Below are 20,109 nucleotides of genomic sequence, written 5' to 3'. Positions count from 1 at the left end.
ATTCGGACAACATGGCCGGCCCATCGGAGTTGTGCTCTCTGAAGTAGAGTTTGAATGCTTGGCAGGTTAGCTCAAGAAAGGACCTCAGTGTCTGGTAGTATCATATCCTGCACTCACATGGTGGTCAGAAGAAATGATACAAGGACATTCTCAACGTCTCTCTGAAGAACTTTGGAATTGATGGTGTGACATGGGAGACACTGGCACAGGACCCTTCAGCATGATGTGCCCACATCTGAGAAGGTGTGGTGTTCTATGAGCAAAGCAGAATTGAAGTAGCTCAAAGGATAAGCAAGATGTACAAATTTAGAGAATCCATCCCAATTACTCACATGGCCTATTTGTGCCCAACCCATGATTGAGCATTCCAAGCTCTTATTGGTCTGATCAGCCACATCGGACACACTCTAACTTGACTCTGGCACAGTGATGCCATTTTGGTCCTCTTTGAGAACAAGGACAATGACTATTGGAAGCTACTGGAAGACCACTCATGGAAGGCATAATAGCTTTGTTTAGCTGCAAGCAGGGGTTCTGAACATTTTGGTAGCCTGAGAAAACTTAATGGCCCCTTCTTAGAATCATGTTGTGTTGTTCACACTAATAAATAAAGGAAATTCTAAATGTCAATTAGCAGGTAATAAAAATAAAAGTGTATTTTTTTCTATGCAAGTTCATGGAGTCTCTGAATTCCATCCATGGACCGGAGGCAAAGAACCAGCCTGCTCTAGAATCTGAGGACCAGGGTTCCAAACCTGCTTCTGAGGCTTACCTTAGGACTTTGCTAAGTGACTCAACCCCTCTGGGCTTCAGTTTCCTCATTTGTACAATGAGGGGCTAGGACAGGAACCTCTGCCATCCTTCCAGCCCTAACTCGATGATGCTATATTCTCATGCAATATTTGGAGGGCTAGCACATGCCGGAAGGAAGCAGATTTGTTTTGTTCTGCCCTGAGAGAAGAACAAGGAACACTAAGGAAGAAATGGAGAAAAAACAAAAAAAAAATAAAACAAAATTAAACTTGATTTCATGAGTGAAAAAAAAAGTAAGGAAACATACAGCCAAAGCAAATTCCCCTTTACCGAGAGCCATTCAGTGGGGAATTACATCAAGGGGTAATGGACTCTCTAGGGCAGCTAGGTGGTGCAGTGGATAGAGGGACCAAACTGGAGTCAAAAAGATTCATCTTCCTGAGTTCAAATTTGGCCTCAGACACTTACTAGCTGTGTAACCCTGGAAAAGTCACTTTACCCTGTTTGCCTCAGTTTCCTCATCTGTAAAATGAATTTGAGAAGGAAATGGCAAACCACTCCAGTATCTCTGCCAAGAAAACCCCAAATAGGGTCACAAAGAGTTAGACATAACTGAATCAACTGAACAATAACAGCTTCAGATACTTGCTACCTGCATGACACTCACTTGAGTTTTCTCAGCCTCAATATCCTCATTTGTAAAATAAAAAATAAAATACCTTAACATAAACATGTAAAAGTAGCACCTTAACTCACAGAGCTGTTACGACGAGCTAATGAATGAGGGAATGAGAAAAATCATTTAGACAATAACAACTCTGTAAAGACAAACAAATCTTAGAACTGTTAGAACTATATTATAAAAGACTAATTCCATCATTTTAGAGGATTGATGATGAAATATCCTACCTACCTCATGACAGAGATATAACAGATTTAGGGTACAAAATGAGACATATTTTTGTATACAGTCAATGAGGGTTTTTTTTTCATGACCATGTATATTTGTTGCAAGGAATCTCTCTCTCTCTCTCTCTCTCTCTCTCTCTCTCTCTCTCTCTCTCTCTCTCTCTCTCTCTCTCCTTCTTTCCCCAATAGGGTATAGGTTAGAGGGAGGGAAATTAGACTTCTGTTGTTTTTTTTTATTTTAAAATTTGAGAGGTGGGAGCACTCCAGGTGTGGAATGCTGCACCCCCTTTTAGCTGAGGCCATTGCACTGATAGCACTGTTTTAAGAAAAGACTTCTCAAGGACTAAGCCTAAAATATAAATATTCATCATGTAAAAAAAACATGTAAAAAACATATTTTGAAAAAAAGGAACAGGTGAAGTAATGTGAAATGCTTTGAAACCTTAAAGTGCTTATGAATATTAAGATAGTGTGGGCCCGTCAGAATCAATTGGAATGATATGTAAAAATCACTTTATAATCTTTTGGGAGCTACATAAATGAGCCTGGGAGGGGCACTCAGGGATTGAATTACAGACACGATACCTTGGATCAAATCCTGTCTTGGACAAATAATAGCTATATATTGTTGTTCAGTCATATCTGATTCTTCATGACTCCATTTGGAGTTTCCTTGGCAGACATAGTGGAGTGCTTTGCCATTTCCTTCTCTAGCTCATTTTATAGACAAGGAGACTAAGGCAAATAGGGTAAAGTGCCTTGCCCAGGGTCACACATCTAGGAAGTGTCTGAGGCCAGATTTGAACCCATGAAATCTTCCTGACTTTAGGCATGGCACTCTATGTACTGCACCACCTAGCTGCCCAAGACTAGATGGCCATTGGCAAGTCACCTTATGTCTCTGACCTTCATCTGTGTTTCATTTACAAAGTTATAGAGACAGGCATCATCTCACAGGGGTTGGAGAGCTGCCCTCAAACCCGGGAAGCCTTGGATTCAAGTCTGGCTTCTGATGTGTAGGAGCAAGGTGATCCTGTGAGAACTTCTTTCCTTGTGCCCAAGAGAGCTCTCTAAGAGAAGTTACTGACCTCCCTTGGCAGAGTCTCTTCACCTGAAAGTTCCCGACACCACAGAAATCACTGGTCCAGCGTTTATTCCTACCCTAAGTTAGAGTTAGGTTTCTACCCAAGTGAGCTATACAAATGAAACCCTATCTATATTCTGGGCTTCATATTCCCTGCTTATACATGTGCCTACTCCTTCAAACAACCTTGATTTTTCAGTGGAGGTGCTCTCATCATGGATGAGAATCACAAGATGACTGCACAGGTCTCCATACAGCAGGTGCCAGGGAGTGCCCCAGTTCTGAGTGGAAGCTTTCCATTGGCCCCAGCCCTAAGGTGCAGGGGAAGGGCCAATAGGAATGCTCACCCCGTGTGTGCCCTTAGCCACTCTATGAATACTCATGCTTTATAGCTGGGACCATCTACTGGCCAATCTCCCCCCATGCCACCTAGTCACCAGGTGGTACACATGGATCTCTTGTGCAAGATGGATACATGGCAGGGAGCACTTAAGAGGGTTCCAAGCAGGGGAAATGTGCTGGGAGAATAGTTTCTTTGGAAAACAAATGTTAATGTAAGCAAATAGAGTCAAATGGGAATATATTACTTTTTCAAAAATCATTTAAACATTAAGATGCCTATCAATTCTCTGGGGGTGCAATGCGTGTATGGTGGGGTATGGAGTATACATATTTTTCACTTTTTATTCCTCCTCAGGTACAAGATAATTCCATTAGAGTTTTTAATTTATTAATTTTTCAGGAGTTCTTTTCTCATTTATTAGAGAGGTAAGATGACTCTGGGGGAGGGTAAGGGAAAAGAACAGGAGAGAAGGAGGAGGATGAGGAAAAAAAGGGTGAGGGAAGAGCAAGAGGAAGAGGGGATAGTAGCAATGGGAGGAGTGAAGAGGGAGAGAGGAAAAGAGAGACTGGGAAAAATGAGAGGTAGATAGACTCGGGGAGAACAGTTCTTCATTAAAACAGAGCACAAAGCATTGTGATAATTGGCCCTTTGCCCAAAACCAGGCAGAGCGAGGAAAGCTTTGTTTTCAAAGCTGGGAGCAGTTCTATTCATCACGAGTAATCAGAAGTTGCATCTTCCTGGGCCCCAGGCTTGGATGTCTACAAAGACACTGAAATCCAAGCAGGCAGGCACGTGGTAGCTAGCTGTGATCTACAACCTGGTTGGCGATTCCTTTTTTTACACAGAAACCAAAACCCTCCATTTTTACGAGTCATTCTGATATCGGCATAGCATAGTCCAAGCTCGTTTATATTCGAAAGCCCAATTCTCTAAGGAAATTGGTGGTTCCCTTACAGCTGGTTGCCATTTTGTATCTTAAAAGATTCTATTTGCTGAAAGGTACTCTGATATAGTAGGACGGTATGAAATAAGCATTGTTATTTTCCCCAAGAGAATTATTTTGTTATTTTATCTTTCTAGAATCCTAGAATCTTAGCTTTAGAAGGAACCTAACACTTAACGTGGTTCAATGTCCTCCTCAATTCAGGAATTCCCATTATACTCTCCATATGCTGAAAACATCTATGATGGAGAATGTTACTAGGCAGCCCATGCCATTTGAGGAAGCATCCGATGGCACCCTCAGGTACTTCAATCCAGTTAAGGCGAAATTGGGGTCAACAAGCAATCACTGACTTAACATACGTTGAAGTCCTCGTTCTGTGGAACACACTAGGCTTCTAAGACCAGACCTGGAACAGACCATACTTTCAGGTCTGTTATGATCTAAAGAGAGGAAAGACACATATACAGATAAAAAATGCAGAGGAGATGGAATCTAGATGAAGCAAAGGCGCAAAGTGGACTGAGGGCCCACTCTCAATTTGAGACTCAAGCAAAACTGCAGGGAGAAGAGAGTTCCTGAGTTAGCCCTGAAAGTAAAGGAGAGATTTAAACAGATGGAGGTTAGGATGGAGTCCATTCTAAAAGGGCACGTAGAAAACAGATAGGCTAAGCAACGACAATCACCATAGCTAGCATTCATACAGTGCCTTAAGGTTTGCAAAAAATTATATATAATACACGCATATATACATATGCACATACACACATATATACACATACATATGTATGCGTGTACATAAATATACACACATGCACACATACATACACACATATGTCACTTGATCCTCACAACAAACCTAGCAGATAGGTAGTATTATTATTCCATTTTAGAGATGAGGAAGGCAGTCAGACGCTAAGAGGTTTATACATAGCCATGCTGCCCAATGTCTGAGGTAAGATTCAAGCTCAGGTTTTCCTGCCTCCAGGTTCAACTCTCTGTGCCACCTAGCTGCCAGGGGACAGAACAGAACCTGGTTTGACTTGAATAGAGAGTAACTGGGTAGCATCAATAAAGCCAGGGAAAACAAACAAACAAAAGCCATTCTGGAACACATTGTTGTTGAAAGCCTTGAATGTCCAGCTTGGAAGGTTAGACTTTTGTTTACTATTCAGAATTGCTGATGTGGATATAGTACCAGAAAATTTTCAAAGTACCTCCCCTACATCATCTCATCTGAGCCTCTCAATCACCTTATGATGTATGTACCACATAGATTATTATATTCATTTGGTTGTTGTTCGGTCATTTCAGTCACATCCACATTTATGACCTCATTTGGGGTTTTCTTGGCTGAGATACTAGAGTGGTTTGCCATTTCTTTCCCCAGCTTATTTTGCAGATGAGGAAACTGAGGCAAACAGAGTAAAGTGACTTGCCCAAGGTCAAATAGCTAGTAAGTGTCTGAGGCTGGATTTGAACTTGGGTCTTCCTGAATTCATGCTCAGTGCTCCATCCACTATGCCACCTAGCCGCCCACATATTCATTTTACCTGTCATCAACAAAACTCTGGAAGTGACCTTGGAGGAAAATTCCCTTATTTTTAAATGAGTAAACAAAGACATAGAGAGGGAGAGGTCAGGTGATTTGCATCAAGATACAAAGTATCACATGAAATTCAAACTCAACCTGTCCTGTGTTCACGTCAATCAGCTAGAGGTGATTAAGTGCCTCCTGCATATTTAGGCACTGTGCTAAGTGCTGTGGTTACAAAGAAAGACAAAAGACAGTCTCTACACTTGAGCCACCTACAGTCTAATGGAGAAGCATGGAGACATGTCCACAATGGCATCTGCCATGGTATAGTGGGCTGTGGGCGTGGTCACGGAGAATGTTATTGTAGAAGAAGCCTCTGAGAAAAGCGGCAAATTGGGAAGATGACTTGGGAAATGGCATGAAGGATGGACTGAAGTGAGACCATTTAGGAGGCTATTCAAAATGTTGAAATATTGGAGTGTGAACCAGGTAGGTTACTCTGGAAGAGGAGACGAAGACATGCATTTTTACAGAGATACTACTGGGGGAATTGGTAACTAACAATGGGTGGGTTGAAAAGGAAAGAGTCGAAAGTAACTCTCAGGCTTTGAAATCAGGTGGGTGCCTAGAGGGTGGGAAGATCATTAATAGCAATAGAGTAGTAACTGTCCTCTGGAGCTATGCAGGGCTAAAGTCCAATCAGTCTTTCATCTACATGATACCTTTCAAATAGTGGAATCAGTCCTTGTGCTTTTTATTAGATTTTTTTTTTAATTTGACCATTTTTTTTATGACCCTTTACCCTCTGGAGGTTACCTTCTTCTGGGTAGGTAGGTAGCATTTTGTCAATATCCCTCTTGAGGTAAGGCACCTAGAACTGAAGCCAGACTTCTAAATGTGGTCTGAACCTAACACAGCTGCTAATCCAGCCTAAATTCGTGATGACCTCTTTGGAAATCAAACCATATGAATAATTGTTGGCCCTTCCCCTTTCCCTCCTCTCTTCCCTATGCCTGGAAGACAGCTGTTACGTCTCCAACATAGATTTATGATGTTGTCTTTTAAAAACTAACTGGTGGACTTTATGCGCCTCTGATTAGCCCAACAAAATGTTTTCTGTCTGGGAGAAATAGGTCCCTAAACCTCAACTTTTGATTTTTTTTCCCTCTTATTTGTGCACAAAGATGAAGAAGTGAAAATGTGCATACAAGGGGCAAGTAAGAAATAGGCTGGCAGACATAGAAGCATCCTTCACTTCAAGGGAAACAGTGTTATTTCAAATCAGAAATGGGAGGGTTAGCCTCCTGGGGAATCCTGGGTAGAAAAAAAATCCTAAATTATGGGAAGAGGAAAAAAATGTCCACATAAAAGTAAAAAAAAAAGACTTAAAGATCAATAACCTAGGCAAAAATGGGATTTTTAGCTGTCTTGTCAAAATATCTGGTTTTTTGTGTCTTGGCAAATTAAATTAACCTTTTTCTTGTGTTCTGATCAGCCAAAGGTAAGGAATATAGAGTGTGAAAACTTTCTGCTGAATTTTCAAATCTTCCCAAAAGGAAAGTATCTCTCTCTCTGCCTTTCTAATTCTGGCCAAGCTGGGAGGCCACATAAGAGATCAGTTAAGAAGGAAGGGAATGTCTATTCCTAGTCTGTAGAAATTTATAGCATTATGAACTGGAGAACAAACTTTGTGACTGAATTGTAACACCTTTACTGTAAATTTCCAAAATACTGCAACTGCAAAACATTTTTGTAGATTTTAGACATTTGAAGATTAAAGTTAAATGCATACAATCTCCCTTTCATGGGAAGGTGAGGTGTGATAGAAATACTAGAGTACAAACAGACCTGAAACAGTTTTGAAATGATTCAACAAAATTAAATTCTTTAGGAAAAGTATTATGGTATAGATTGAGTAGAATGTTAGATGAGTGTGTGATTGGAAATAAAATGAGATGAAGTTAAGTGTCAATGAAGGTAAAATTTTAAAAAAATTAGATTTGCAAGAGAGAGATACGGTTTAACTAAGTAGAAATAGAAGGAAAATGAGTAGAAAGGCTAAAGGAAGGTGGGGCATTTTGCACTGATCATGAGAGTGAAGGGTAAAGTGGAAGGAAGGATTTGGAGTTAGGAAAGTGATTTGAGAAGAGTTGATTACATTGAAATAAGAAAGATTTGGGAAACTTTCAGAAAAAATGTCTCCTTGACAAGTACTGAATGTCTCCTTCAGTACCTTCTTTCCCTCAATCTCTTTAAGATTATAAAAAGCTCCTGGAACTCACCTTTTTCTTTTCATCCCATCTCATGAGACACTTAGTAGGCATCTTCTTTATTCCTTTAATAAGTAGCTTTTCCCTGCATTTGTCTTGTCCTCTGTGACCTTCCCTTTACACTGAAAAGCCTCCAGGAAGGTGGGACCTGTACCTTTATCTACTCTGTTATAGTATCAAGCACTGCTAGGTTGGTTTGAGGCAGCTAGGTGGCACCATAGTAGATAGAGTGCTGGGCATGGAGTCAGGAAGACTCATTTTCCTGAGCTGGACATCAGATTATGATTTGTGATACTTATGACCACAGCACACTTATTTCCTGTTGTAAGCTAAATCCCTAGCTTACAGCCCTTAATGCTTACTTAAATTAATTTGGCAAAAGTAGCAGAGATCAGGATGATTATGTTGAGGACAGAGGAAAGCTATAAGATGGAATGTGGTGCTGCACCAAATCTACATGGTTAGAACCAAATGGGGGAATTACTGAAATATATGTAGTGACCCCTACTGTTTCCAGTCTGGTTTGTTTTCTGGGTCGTGTTAATTAATCTGTTGGAGGAGTCTTATTAATCAGGGCAAAAGCCTGAACAAAGAATTTCCCTTTTAACACATAAACTCCTTAAATTATGACTACAGAGCACATTTTTTGCAGTGGTTTGGCTTTTCTTTTTTTGTGGGGGAGTAATAAGAAAGAAAGAAATATTTGCTAATTGAAAAAAAATTAAAAACAATTCTCACTTAAGAAAATCATCAAGTACCTAGATGCCCTTTATTAGAGTCTTCCAGACTCTCTCGAGCAACTTTTCCCACCTTTCCTATGACACAAGTTGGCACAGCTCGTCTACTCCAGGTCTTAAGCAAAAGGTAAAGGTGCTAATGTTGAGAGAAATAAAAAAAAAGGAAAGAAAATTCCTGAATTGTGCATAAATTCTCACTTCTCTTTGCAATGATAATTGCTTAAGAGAAGACTTGCATTTTGCAAAGATGTTTGCATTTCAGACCTAAGAAAGAAGGCTCAATCAACGGTTTCTCTTAGAATTATAATTACCACAAAAATGATTTTCCTAAACAAACACCAATTACTTTTGGAAAGAGAAGAGTAAATTTAAACACAATTCTTGAAACTCTTCTGGGTGTTAAGATATTGAGCTGACAGATTACTGCAAAGGAATCTTAGGAGGCTGGGTGAGCAGAAAAAATACTGTAGATGAGCTTCAAGGGAGTATGTATAAAGAAATACATTTGGCGGAAAAATAAATCAAGTTGTGATTTTAGGATGATTATCTACAAGCTGCCAGTTACTATGCAGAAGAGAGGCCTCGTGGTTATTGGAGATGATTCACATGAAAACCAAACCAAACCAAACCAAAACAAAACCCCCAATGATCTAGACATCTTGACCAAAAAGTATTACCTTTGGATTGGAAAAAGGGTTGAACAAAAATGATTAATAGGGACTTGATGCCTAGGATAAGGAGATAGATCCTTGGGAAAGGAAACGTTTAAAGTGTATTTTTAAGAGCTAAGTGTGGTATGTTAAGAATTGACACAACAAACTCCATTTAATTTTGTATTCTCTGTTTTTGCTAGGTATGACCCCCATTTAAACTGTGGGACCAGTTTATAGTGAACGACCGGCCTTCCGTGTTCTCTTTCCTCATCTAATTGCAACTAAAATTTAATTGCCACAAAAGAAGGATTTCATGAGCCCAAGGACGCAGAGCCTACTTCCTTTTCTGGTTTCACAAGTGATATATAGTCCCCTTTGATTTAGTGCAACTAGCTGTCCTAACAACGACACGTTCTTTCTATCTGCTAGAACTAATGCTTTACATTCTCCTTAACAAGCATACCCTTTTTTCTTTGGATAACCAGCTCCACTGTAACGAGTGGCCATTTTTTTCTTTCTTTGTCTCACGTAATATATAAATATGCCTAGCCTAATTGTAAGAGTCCCACATGTCTACCAACTGCTGGTGGAGTGTGTTTCACTCTGAGTTGATAAGCCACCATATTTCTGTCTCTGACTTGGGCTGCTGTATTGACAGTGGCTGGTCAGACAGACCCAAAGGAAAATCATACAGCAGGACAAGCATTACTAAGTGCCTATGGTTATTGTGTTACGCAATTTCCAAATTTCATCTGATTTGATGCATTTGGGGGAAGATTGACAAGGGGAAGGTGAATTCAAGTCACCCGAACCAGATGAACTACATCCTTGGGTCCTGATAGAATGGGCAGATGAGATGTTGAGCCAACATATCCAGTGTTGATGATTGGAAGAGGCATGGTGGATTGGAGTAGGGCAAATGTTTTGATTTTCAAAGAACCCAAGAGAACAGAGTCTGCAAACTCTAAACCTGTAAACTTTACTACACGTTCTGGTAAATTCCAGAGTGTGTCATTCAGTGCATGGTTAGTAAACTTTCATTTTAAGAATTGTAAATGACAAAGAACTAGAATTGTTTGAATAAATGCTGATTAATTGATTACTTCATCAGGAACAGATTATGTCAGACAAAGTTATTTCTTTTTGTTTTTTCTTTTTTTAACACAGTTATTAAACTTATAGCTCAGAGGAATATCATTGTTGCGGTTCAGCCATTTTTAGTCAAGTCTGACTCTTCCTGACCCCATTTTAGGATTTTCTTGACAAAGACATCTGAGAGGTTTGCCATTTCCTTCTCTAGCTCATTTTACAGATGACAAAACTGAGGCTAACAGGGTTAAGTGACTTGCCTATAGTCACTCAGTTAATAAGTGTCTTAGGCAAGCTTTGAACTCATAAAAAATGAGTGTTCCTGACTCTGGGGCTAGCACTCTATTCATTGTACCACCTAGCTGCCCTCGGAAAATTATAGCTAGACTTTAGTAGATTTTAGCAAGGTGATTGTTATTCTTCTGGAAAATATAGAAATGGAATGGATTTGGAATCGGTTGACTGGCCAGACTTGGAGAAGTCATTAATGTTCAGATGTCAAATTGGAAAGGATGATTGAAGTCATCTCGAGTCTGCAGGGATCTGTCAAGATCTTCTGCTCCTTGCTCAGTTTTCCAATGTGTTAACACTCCCTTCCAACTTTACACCACCCTCAAATTTGATAAACATGCCATCCATACCTTTATTAAGGACACTGATTTTTTAAAACGTCCAATTGTCCGTGGTAAGGCCTGTTGTAGAGGGGGTTGTTTTTCTTGGAGGCATTGAGTAGAGGGTCTGAGGACTCTCCAACTCTGAACTTCTAAAAAATAATAGGAACTTGGCTTGACTTGAACAGCTAGTGTGAGAGAAGTATACCATGCTCCTACCTCATTATTAAAGAACTCTAGACTTTGAGACTGAAGCAGTCAATCAGACATATGAACTACATGTGAACACCTTCACTGAATAAACGTGTCAATCAAAGACTTTATGCTAGGTGCAAAAAGTCCGTGATTGATTTAGAAATCCTAAAATCCATTGAAGGGAGGGAAATGAGGCCATAAAGGAAATAGGCTGGCATTGGCTGGGGAGATTCAGTCATGCCCTGCAATTCTGATATAAAATAGAAGATCAATTTGTAACTTAGGGTTTCAGGGTTTGCCAGCAGAGAAGAAGGAAAGGCAACCTCAAGAGCTGAGCCAGAATGGATTGGCAGGAAAGTGGCCACAGACAGAGGGACTAATGAAATGGAGGACTGAGTGTATCAAAGGAAAATGAGACTGAGAAAGGCCATTGATCTCACAGGCATTTGGGAAGTCTTGGGCTAAAGGCGCCAAAGGTACTCACTGTTACGAGGACCAGGGGAAGTGCCAAGAAAAGATTTGTTCTTTCCCTAACTTCCTAAGTGGGCACTTCCCCAGGTCCCTTTCCTAAAAGACACTGGAGCAAACTCTGCTTGATTCTTTAATCCAATCATTCTGATAACCTGGATTTTGCCTCCACCTCTCCAAAAGCCAGGGGTCACATAGAAGTCAATGTAAATTTAAATGAAGGCAGAGAACCAAACCACTCCTTTCTATCTGGGGCCTCTGAGCAACTGTGATTCTCTTCCTAAATTTTCATTTAATCTGAAGTCCCCAAAGTAGTAGAAGCCTGGTTCAACAGAATCTGAGAGGATATTGTATTTCACCAAGGCTTAAAGCTAACTTTTTCTCATAACAGGGTGCAGCTTATTACATTTCCAGAGAGGAAGTGAGGGAACAAAGGAAGATGCCAGCTATCTCTGGTCACTGGCACCCTCCAGGATAAGGCTGGCATCCACTGGGGTCACAATATAAAAACTGGAATAGAGACAAGAAGCAGGGAAGGGGAAGAGAAAATGTTCATGATCATTGAAATAGGCAGATTTAAGCCCAATAGTACTAAAGAGGTCCTGGGAACAAACACTCCCATGCTGCCAAAAGACTTTGGCTGTTGTTGCGAATCATGATCTTTCCTTTTGCTCTCACAATTTGCCATGATTCCTTGGGGTCTAGAGGCAGGATAGTGTGACTCGGGAAGGCAAAATGAAACAAAATGAAAAACAAAACAATGGAATCTCTCTATCATCAGGAATATGTTGATTCACCTTGGGGGAGCCTAGGCTTGTGAACCATTCTTGGAAGGAGGAGGAGAGGATGGATTGTTGAAAATGGTAATGGGGAGAACATTATACCACATTATTTCATATTCTAGCCACTCATTCCCTGTATGTTGTTTCAGTTATATTGGCCTATTTACTATTCCCTTTTCCTGCTGGTCCATCCTTAGCCTTTGAATTGGCTGTTCCCCCTTACTGGGAGGCACTCACTGCTCACTCCTGCCTTTTAGAAGCCCTGGCTTCCTTCAAGCCACAGAGGATCAATCAATCCACAAAAGAGCAAGCAGCTCTGTGCCAGGCACTGTGCTTGGTGCTAGGGGTGCAAAAGGGAGAAAAGTACTGCCTTTAGACATGTAAGGACAAGATACAGACAAACTCACTGAACATCCAATGGATGGAGGTTGGGGGAGGTATTTGGAGAAGCAGAGTGAGGAAAAACTGAGTCGGCCTCTTGAAGGAAGTGGCAAGAGCCAAGCTTTGGTACAACTTAGGTTCTGCCTTCCACCTACAGTGTGTTCTGATCACTCACCCCCACCTCTACCCCCACCCCATTGTTCATGTCTATCCCCTCCTGAAAGGACTTTGCCTTAATCTGTCTCTGTTTGTGTGTACTTGCTGTATCAAACTACCAAAGTGCTCCCCTTGCCCCAAGTAAAAGGTGAGCTGCTTGAGGGTAGGGCTTGTTTTATTTTTGTCTTTGTAATTTCCAGCACCCAGTACAGTGTCTCATATACAGAAAGCATTCTATGAAGACTCTATGGATCAAACTAACTTGAATACCCTTCAAAACACATCCCTTGGTTTCACTGTCAGCCTCAGATTAGTGAACAAGATGGAGCAGGGGCCTATCTCCATAGGGTAAATCCTTCCTTTAGCATTTGCTCATTTATCTACAATGCCTGGCACACGGTAATCACTTGGTGATTGAGTCTTCTGCATCAAACACTGCAGTCTCATGTTGCAAAACATAGATGGATCCTTGCCCGTGGGACTCCCTGGAACACATACATTCTACATCTCCATTTTGAAGGCAAAATAGTCTCTCCTTTTTTCCATGTCATCTCGTCTAAGCACTGTCGTGCTTGAAGATTTGGTTTAAAAAAATCTGAGGAGGGCATGAATGGCACAGCTGTTTTTGAAGAGCACCCAGACATCATCATCACCATCACCACCACCACCACCACCATCACCATCACCATCACCATCACCATCACCATCACCATCACCATCACCACCACCATCACCATCATCATCACCATCACCATCACCACCACCATCACCATCACCATCATCATCACCATCATCATCATCCTCATCATCCTCATCCTCACCATCATCACCATCATCATCATCACCATCATCATCCTCATCATCATCATCCTCAGCAGCATCATCATCATCACCATCACCATCATCCTCATCATCCTCATCCTCATCACCACCATCATCACCATCATCACCATCACCATCATCATCATCATCACCATCACCATCATCATCATCATCATCATAGCATCATCATCACCATCATCATCACCATCACCATCATCACCATCATCACCATCACCATCATCATCACCATCACCATCATCATCATCATCACCATCATCATCATCATCATCACCATCACCATCATCATCACCATCACCATCACCATCATCACCATCATCCTCATCATCATCATCACCATCATCATCATCATCCTCATCCTCATCATCATCACCATCATCATCATCACCATCATTATCATCCTCATCATCATCACCATCATCCTCATCACCATCACCATCATCATCCTCATCCTCATCCTCATCGCCATCACCATCATCACCACCATCCTCATCCTCATCATCATCACCATCATCCTCATCACCATCACCATCACCATTATCCTCATCCTCATCACCATCATCATCACCATCATCCTCATCACCATCACCATCATCATCATCATCATCCTCAACCTCATCATCACCACTATCATTATCAACATTTACATTCACTTTTCTGTTTGCAGCATTTGATGTATATTGTCTTAATTAATCCTGACAACAACCCTGGGGGATAGGTGCCATCATCCCCATTTTACAGATGGGGGAGCTGAGACATTGTCCAAACTTCTTCAGCTGCTCTTACACTGACTAGAGAAGCCCTCCCAGTAGCTCTGGATTATCTCCATCCAGACTAACAACCATCACTTGACCTCTCCGGGCCTCAGTTTCCTCCTCTGAAATGAGATAATGTTTTAAAGTACTTTGTAAACTTTAAAGTGTTTCATACATTAGTACAGATTATGCTTTATATTTTAATTATAGATTGATGATGATGATGACGACGATGATGATTTGGACCATTCTTTCACATCATCATCAATAGTCTTTTAAGAAATTTTAAGAATTATTTGCTCATATTTTTCATTGCTAAAATACTGGAAACTCCCTTGATTTTCTCAATAAGTTTTCTGTGCAATTTTAAAATAGGAAATAAATCATAATTTCACCTTTTCATCTTTCACTCCAGTCTTATTCCAGTACCTTATCACGAATTCCTGAGAGCCACGACAATGCTGTGCAGCTGGTTCTTTACTAGGCAAGTAAAGCCAACAGAGTACTTGAAAATCACCGTCATCATCATCTTATGATGACCGTATTCCACCATAAGCTGATGATGATGACGATGATGATGATGAGGATGATGATGGTGATGATGATGATGGTGATGGTGATGATGATGATGATGATGGTGATGGTGATGATGATGAGGATGATGATGAGGATGATGAGGATGGTGATGATGATGATGGTGATCGTGATGATTCGTCTTTGAGGTGTCTCCTTTAGGTATGCTGCTGATGACCACGATAGCTAACATTTCAATAGCTCTTTGTGCATGTGATCTCCTTTTATCTTCCACCTTGTGAGGTAGGTACCACTATAATGTCCATTTTACAGATCTGTACAATCCTTTTGAGGTAGGAATTGAATCAAGTCTCCCTGACTCTGAGCTTCCCGCTCTGTCCACTACTCCACCAGCTGCCACACAAAACGGTTACTACAAAGGGGATTCTTCAATACTCCAGTTGTCTGCGATGTTGATGATATGGCTGCTCTTTTCAATAACGCAGAAATTGTAACCCATGGAAACCTTGGCAATTAACCTTCAAGAACAGTTGTGCCCCCAAAACGTTATCACCTTGCGTCTGAGCCTCTCATAACTTATCTAGGCCTGACCTCAGCCAACAGTCAAAAAATCCATCACCAAGTCCATGCTGAAACCTTTTCAGCCTCAAGGAACCAGCTAAAGTTTATATTGCATCCTCATGATTTTTAAGAATTCACGATGAGCTATTGGAATAAGATTTTAGTGAAGGAGGGAAGAGCTAAATTGTGGTTTGTTTGCTATTTTAAAATTGCATTGAAATCATATTGACAAAGTCAAGGGTATTTCCAATAGCTTAGCGGTAAAAATACGAGCCAATAATTCTTAAAGGAGAAAGACTAACTATTGACCACCATATGAAAGAATGGTCCAAATTGTTAATAATAAGAAAACAACAAATCAAAACAATTCTAAGGTTTCTGCTCATACCTAGGAGACTGGCAAATATGACAAAAAAATGGGAAGAGTCAACATTAGGGGGTTTTTAGGAAGATGGGTTTGCTAATGTGTGGGTGGTATTATGCAAATACTGTGTTATTACCCATATCATTGATCCCAGATTTCAGTATGATGCACATACTCCAAGGAGGTCATTGATAAGAAGAAAGTTCCCATACACTACAAATTACGTCTTAAAAGACCTTTTGTGGCTTCAAAGACCCCCAAACCAATTAGATGCCCATCCATTGGGGAATGTTTAAACATACTGCAGAACATGAATGTAATGGAATGTTAAAGTATTTTAAGAAAAAATGTATATGCTGAACACAGAGAAGCCTGGATAGACTTACATTAACTTATGAAAAGTGAAGTAGGAAAAACCAAAAGAACAATATAGAAAGTGATTACAAAAGTATAAGTGGAAAGAATGGCCACAAAATAATAAACTCTTGATTCCAATTTATCTTGTATATATCTTGTTTGCATGTTATTTCCCCCTATGTAGAAAACTGTATTAGTTTTCAGACTTCTTCAGTGTATTGCAGAGTTTTGCTGATTTTCCCCCTTCTTTCTCTTCTTTTCTTTCTTTAAAAATAATCTTTGTGATGTGGTAAAGTTCTCTGGGAGGGGGGTGGTTTTAACAACAATGCTACTAGCAGCTGCTGTGGAGGTGTAAGACCAACAAAGCCAGGATACAGGAAGGCTGCTAGCACAGGTTCTTTGATCTGCTTTTCTAAGGAAAGCAACTTTAAGGAATTTACAATCTCACTTGAATTAAACATACATACGTTATTGACTTAGTTCAGGAGAAAAAGTCAGCACCCTGAACTTCAAAGAAAACAAAATAGAAATTACAAGAAGAAATTATATAAACAGCGAAAATAACACAAATCCGCAGATGGGGCTTCTGTCTGTCCATAGAAATACATACATAGTTACCACAGGGAGAAGCACCAATATGTGTTTTCAAAGCTGGGGAGCTCCTTAAGGGCTACCCAGAGTCTCTTCTGGTGAAATCACAGGAATGCTCTTCCAATGAGTGAGCCCCCCAATGCAAAATGCTAACCTCAGAGTATATATGCACTTCTTCAAAGTCATCCCACAGAAGGTGTCACAACCATATGACTCAAACTCATGTGACTTAGGCTTTCTTGTGACTTAAGTAGGTCATCAAAGACTTTTGATTCAATCAAAGACTCTTGATTGAAAGGAAGGCAAGATTCAATCAAAGGCACTTGATTGCCTAAGTGCTGAGAAGCACTAGAATTTCGAAAGAAAAAAGAGCAAAACAAAAAGTCCCACTGTGCTTGCCATTACAGTGGTCCAAGGGCATTTGGAGGTATTTTGGCAATATACAAACAAAAGACAGCAATAAAAATGTGTTTAACAAAGTCAAGGGTACTTTTTATTGTTTTATTTGAAGTACCACCTTTTATATTTTTCCTGACTCTCTCAATTAACCATATGGAACTACTTTGTCTCTCTTTCATTTATGTTTATTCTGCACACACATATATTTATTCATTTCTCATGTTAGAATTGAAGCTTTACGAGAACAAGGATCAGGTGCTTAATAAAGGCTTAGTAGGAGAAGGAGGAGGAGAAGGAAGAGGAGGAGTCCTAACAGTAGTATTAATATTTATCTCAACAGCAAATTGCCACACAGTAGGCACTTTAAAAATGGTCATTAAATGACTGAACAATTGATTAGTTTATATTGTAGTGCATTATAGTAGATCCATTTAGAGTGAGAAAGACTTGGGTTCAAATCCTCCCTTTGGAGCACATGGTCTTTATAGCCCTCCTCATTTTACTTAATCTGAGTTCCCCCCTCCCTACAAGGCAGTTATTTTGTAAATTGGGGAACAGGTCCTGATCTGCATTGGATGAAGGATTTTATTAAGTAGAAGGTAATTATGCCTTTAAAATCACAGGGAGAGAGACAGACAGAGACATAAAGAAACAGAGCAACATGGATAGACACAAGACAGAGAGAGACGCTGAGACAGAGAGACAGGGAGAGGGGGAGATAGAATTTAGAAGGGATTTAATGTCAGGTGTTCCAAATGTCTCATTTACTATTTTTTTTCAAGTGTCTTATTTATTAGTTACTTCTCATGCATATATGGGCATTTGTGAGAATATCTAAGAGTATAGATTCGGAAAGGAGGTAAAAATATAAATGCACCTGAAATTGTAATTTGACAATCATTATTACTATCTTAGAAACAAAACTGGACATTTCTTTCTGATATAAGGTTCCTTAGCCTCCCACTATGGGGCCCAGGTAGGGCTACACCAACCTGCCTACAAGTGGCACCCACCCGATTTAAGAAACAACTTAGTGTCTCATAAACACAAAAACCTCAACTCAACGATCTCAGATCTCAATAAAAAGCCTCAAGTTCTTACTTCTTCTCTCCTTTGTACCACTCGAAGGCTGGAGGTGGCACACCAGCACCTTCACACCTTATCAATCCGCTGCGTCCAGGGGCCACTGTGCCGGATTTGATTTCCTGGATTGTGGGAGCAACTGGGGGAGAAAAAAAAAAGAAAGTATTTGTAAGCAACAAAATCAACTGCAGAAATATCGCACATATATATTTTTATTCTTTCTATATTCAAAGTAATCTTATACCTGATGGGCTAATACATCACATTTTCTGTGTTTTATGTTGCTAATACAAAACCAGTCATTTTCAGCTGCATTTTTCAAGTTGAACAGCAAATAGATGTTTCCTGGGAGTGCAATGTAAAGGTAATCCATTTTCCTCTCCCTTTTAAGAAGTGAGATGGAGGCAGGGAGGAGAGAGTGTGAGGAGTGTACCAGACAAACACTTTATAATGTGTCTTTCTTCTTGGGAAAAAAAATCCTATCCTAAAAACGTGTGAACGCCACCAACACTACTAATAAAACAAGGCGGAGGTCGACACTCTAGGGGATTATCCTCCTTAGGCAAAGGACTTAGTTAGACATGTTGGGGATCTAAAAATAGCCAAGTGATCTGGATCTCTTTAGGATGTCTTTAGGAAGTCATAAAACACCATGGGGTACAATGCTCCTTCTATATGTAGAAAATGTTGAGACAGAAGAGCAGCATAAGCGTTCTTCCAACAGGATGTGGCCTTTAATGTGAGGCAGACTGTTGATGGGTCATCAGATTCCATGAAGGTAGGTACGTTGCTCCTAAGTTATACCACATCCATACTTCTTTTATATTTCTTTTCTCCACAGCAGGGGTTTGAATTGTTGCTGAGGTGAGGGCAAAGGGGAAGCTCTCAAAGGGGGGAAGGATATAATTAAATTCCTTTTTAGAACAAAGTGAAAAATAATGCAGAATTGCAGATCTAAAAGGGTTAAGAGTGAAAAAGTAGGATTAAAACAAATTAGAAATCGCTTTTGTATTTTCTATTTAAAATATTTCGTGTGTTCCTAAAATTCACTAAAACAAAGCCCCAAATACCTCCACATAATATTAACTATTTTCCCCCAACAATGACCTTGATATTATTTGGTTGTTGCTAAATACACACAAGACCTATGAGCAGACGGTGCATATGCAGTCTCCCCCTTTCAATCAGTCAAATACTCCAACAGACTTACAACTGCATTAATGTTCAGACTCTCTACAGTGATACAGATGGTGGCTGATCCATGACAGCTCAGACAACTCATCCTTTCCTCCCTAGGAACTCCCCACGAGGGGTCGTTGAAACAGTCCATGAACTGTCCTTGCCTTCTCTTGACACAGTCCATGAACTGTCCTTGCCTTCTCTTGACATCATGATGACAGCAATGGAACTCAAGGGCTTCTCTTTGACTAAGCTTTACTCCTTCTTTGTATCCAGTGCACCTTTTTTCTCATTCCATTCTCTAATTATAGAGTCAGAAAAAACAGGACAATATATTTAAAGCTGGAATGGATCTCAGAGGCCATTCGGTAAAATCCTATCATTGATTCAATATGGAAACTTGGGCCACAGGATATTGTCACATCTTCAAAGTCACCAAGGCAACAGGAGACAAAGATGGAATTTGAATTCAGGTCTTCTGATTCCAGGGCTAGTGATCTTTCTAGCATCCTATGCTGCCTTGGATATATGTAAG

At 40.2% G+C, this 20,109-nt stretch overlaps 1 protein-coding gene across 1 annotated transcript in view; it reads right to left on the bottom strand.

The window, feature by feature from the left end:
- The window catches only part of NEGR1 (neuronal growth regulator 1), a gene marked incomplete at its 5' end in the record, with an annotated part of 1,111,620 nt that overhangs the window by 248,524 nt on the left and 842,987 nt on the right, over nt 1-20,109 (bottom strand). The window contains 1 exon segment of the mRNA XM_036754187.1: nt 18,414-18,534. Within this exon segment, the coding sequence (XP_036610082.1) occupies nt 18,414-18,534 (121 nt within the window).

Source organism: Trichosurus vulpecula, chromosome 4 (assembly GCF_011100635.1).
Source record: "Trichosurus vulpecula isolate mTriVul1 chromosome 4, mTriVul1.pri, whole genome shotgun sequence".
Taxonomy (NCBI): Eukaryota; Metazoa; Chordata; class Mammalia; order Diprotodontia; family Phalangeridae; genus Trichosurus; species Trichosurus vulpecula.
The sequence above is the reverse complement of the archived record's forward strand: the minus strand, read 5'-3'. Positions and strand labels throughout refer to the sequence as shown.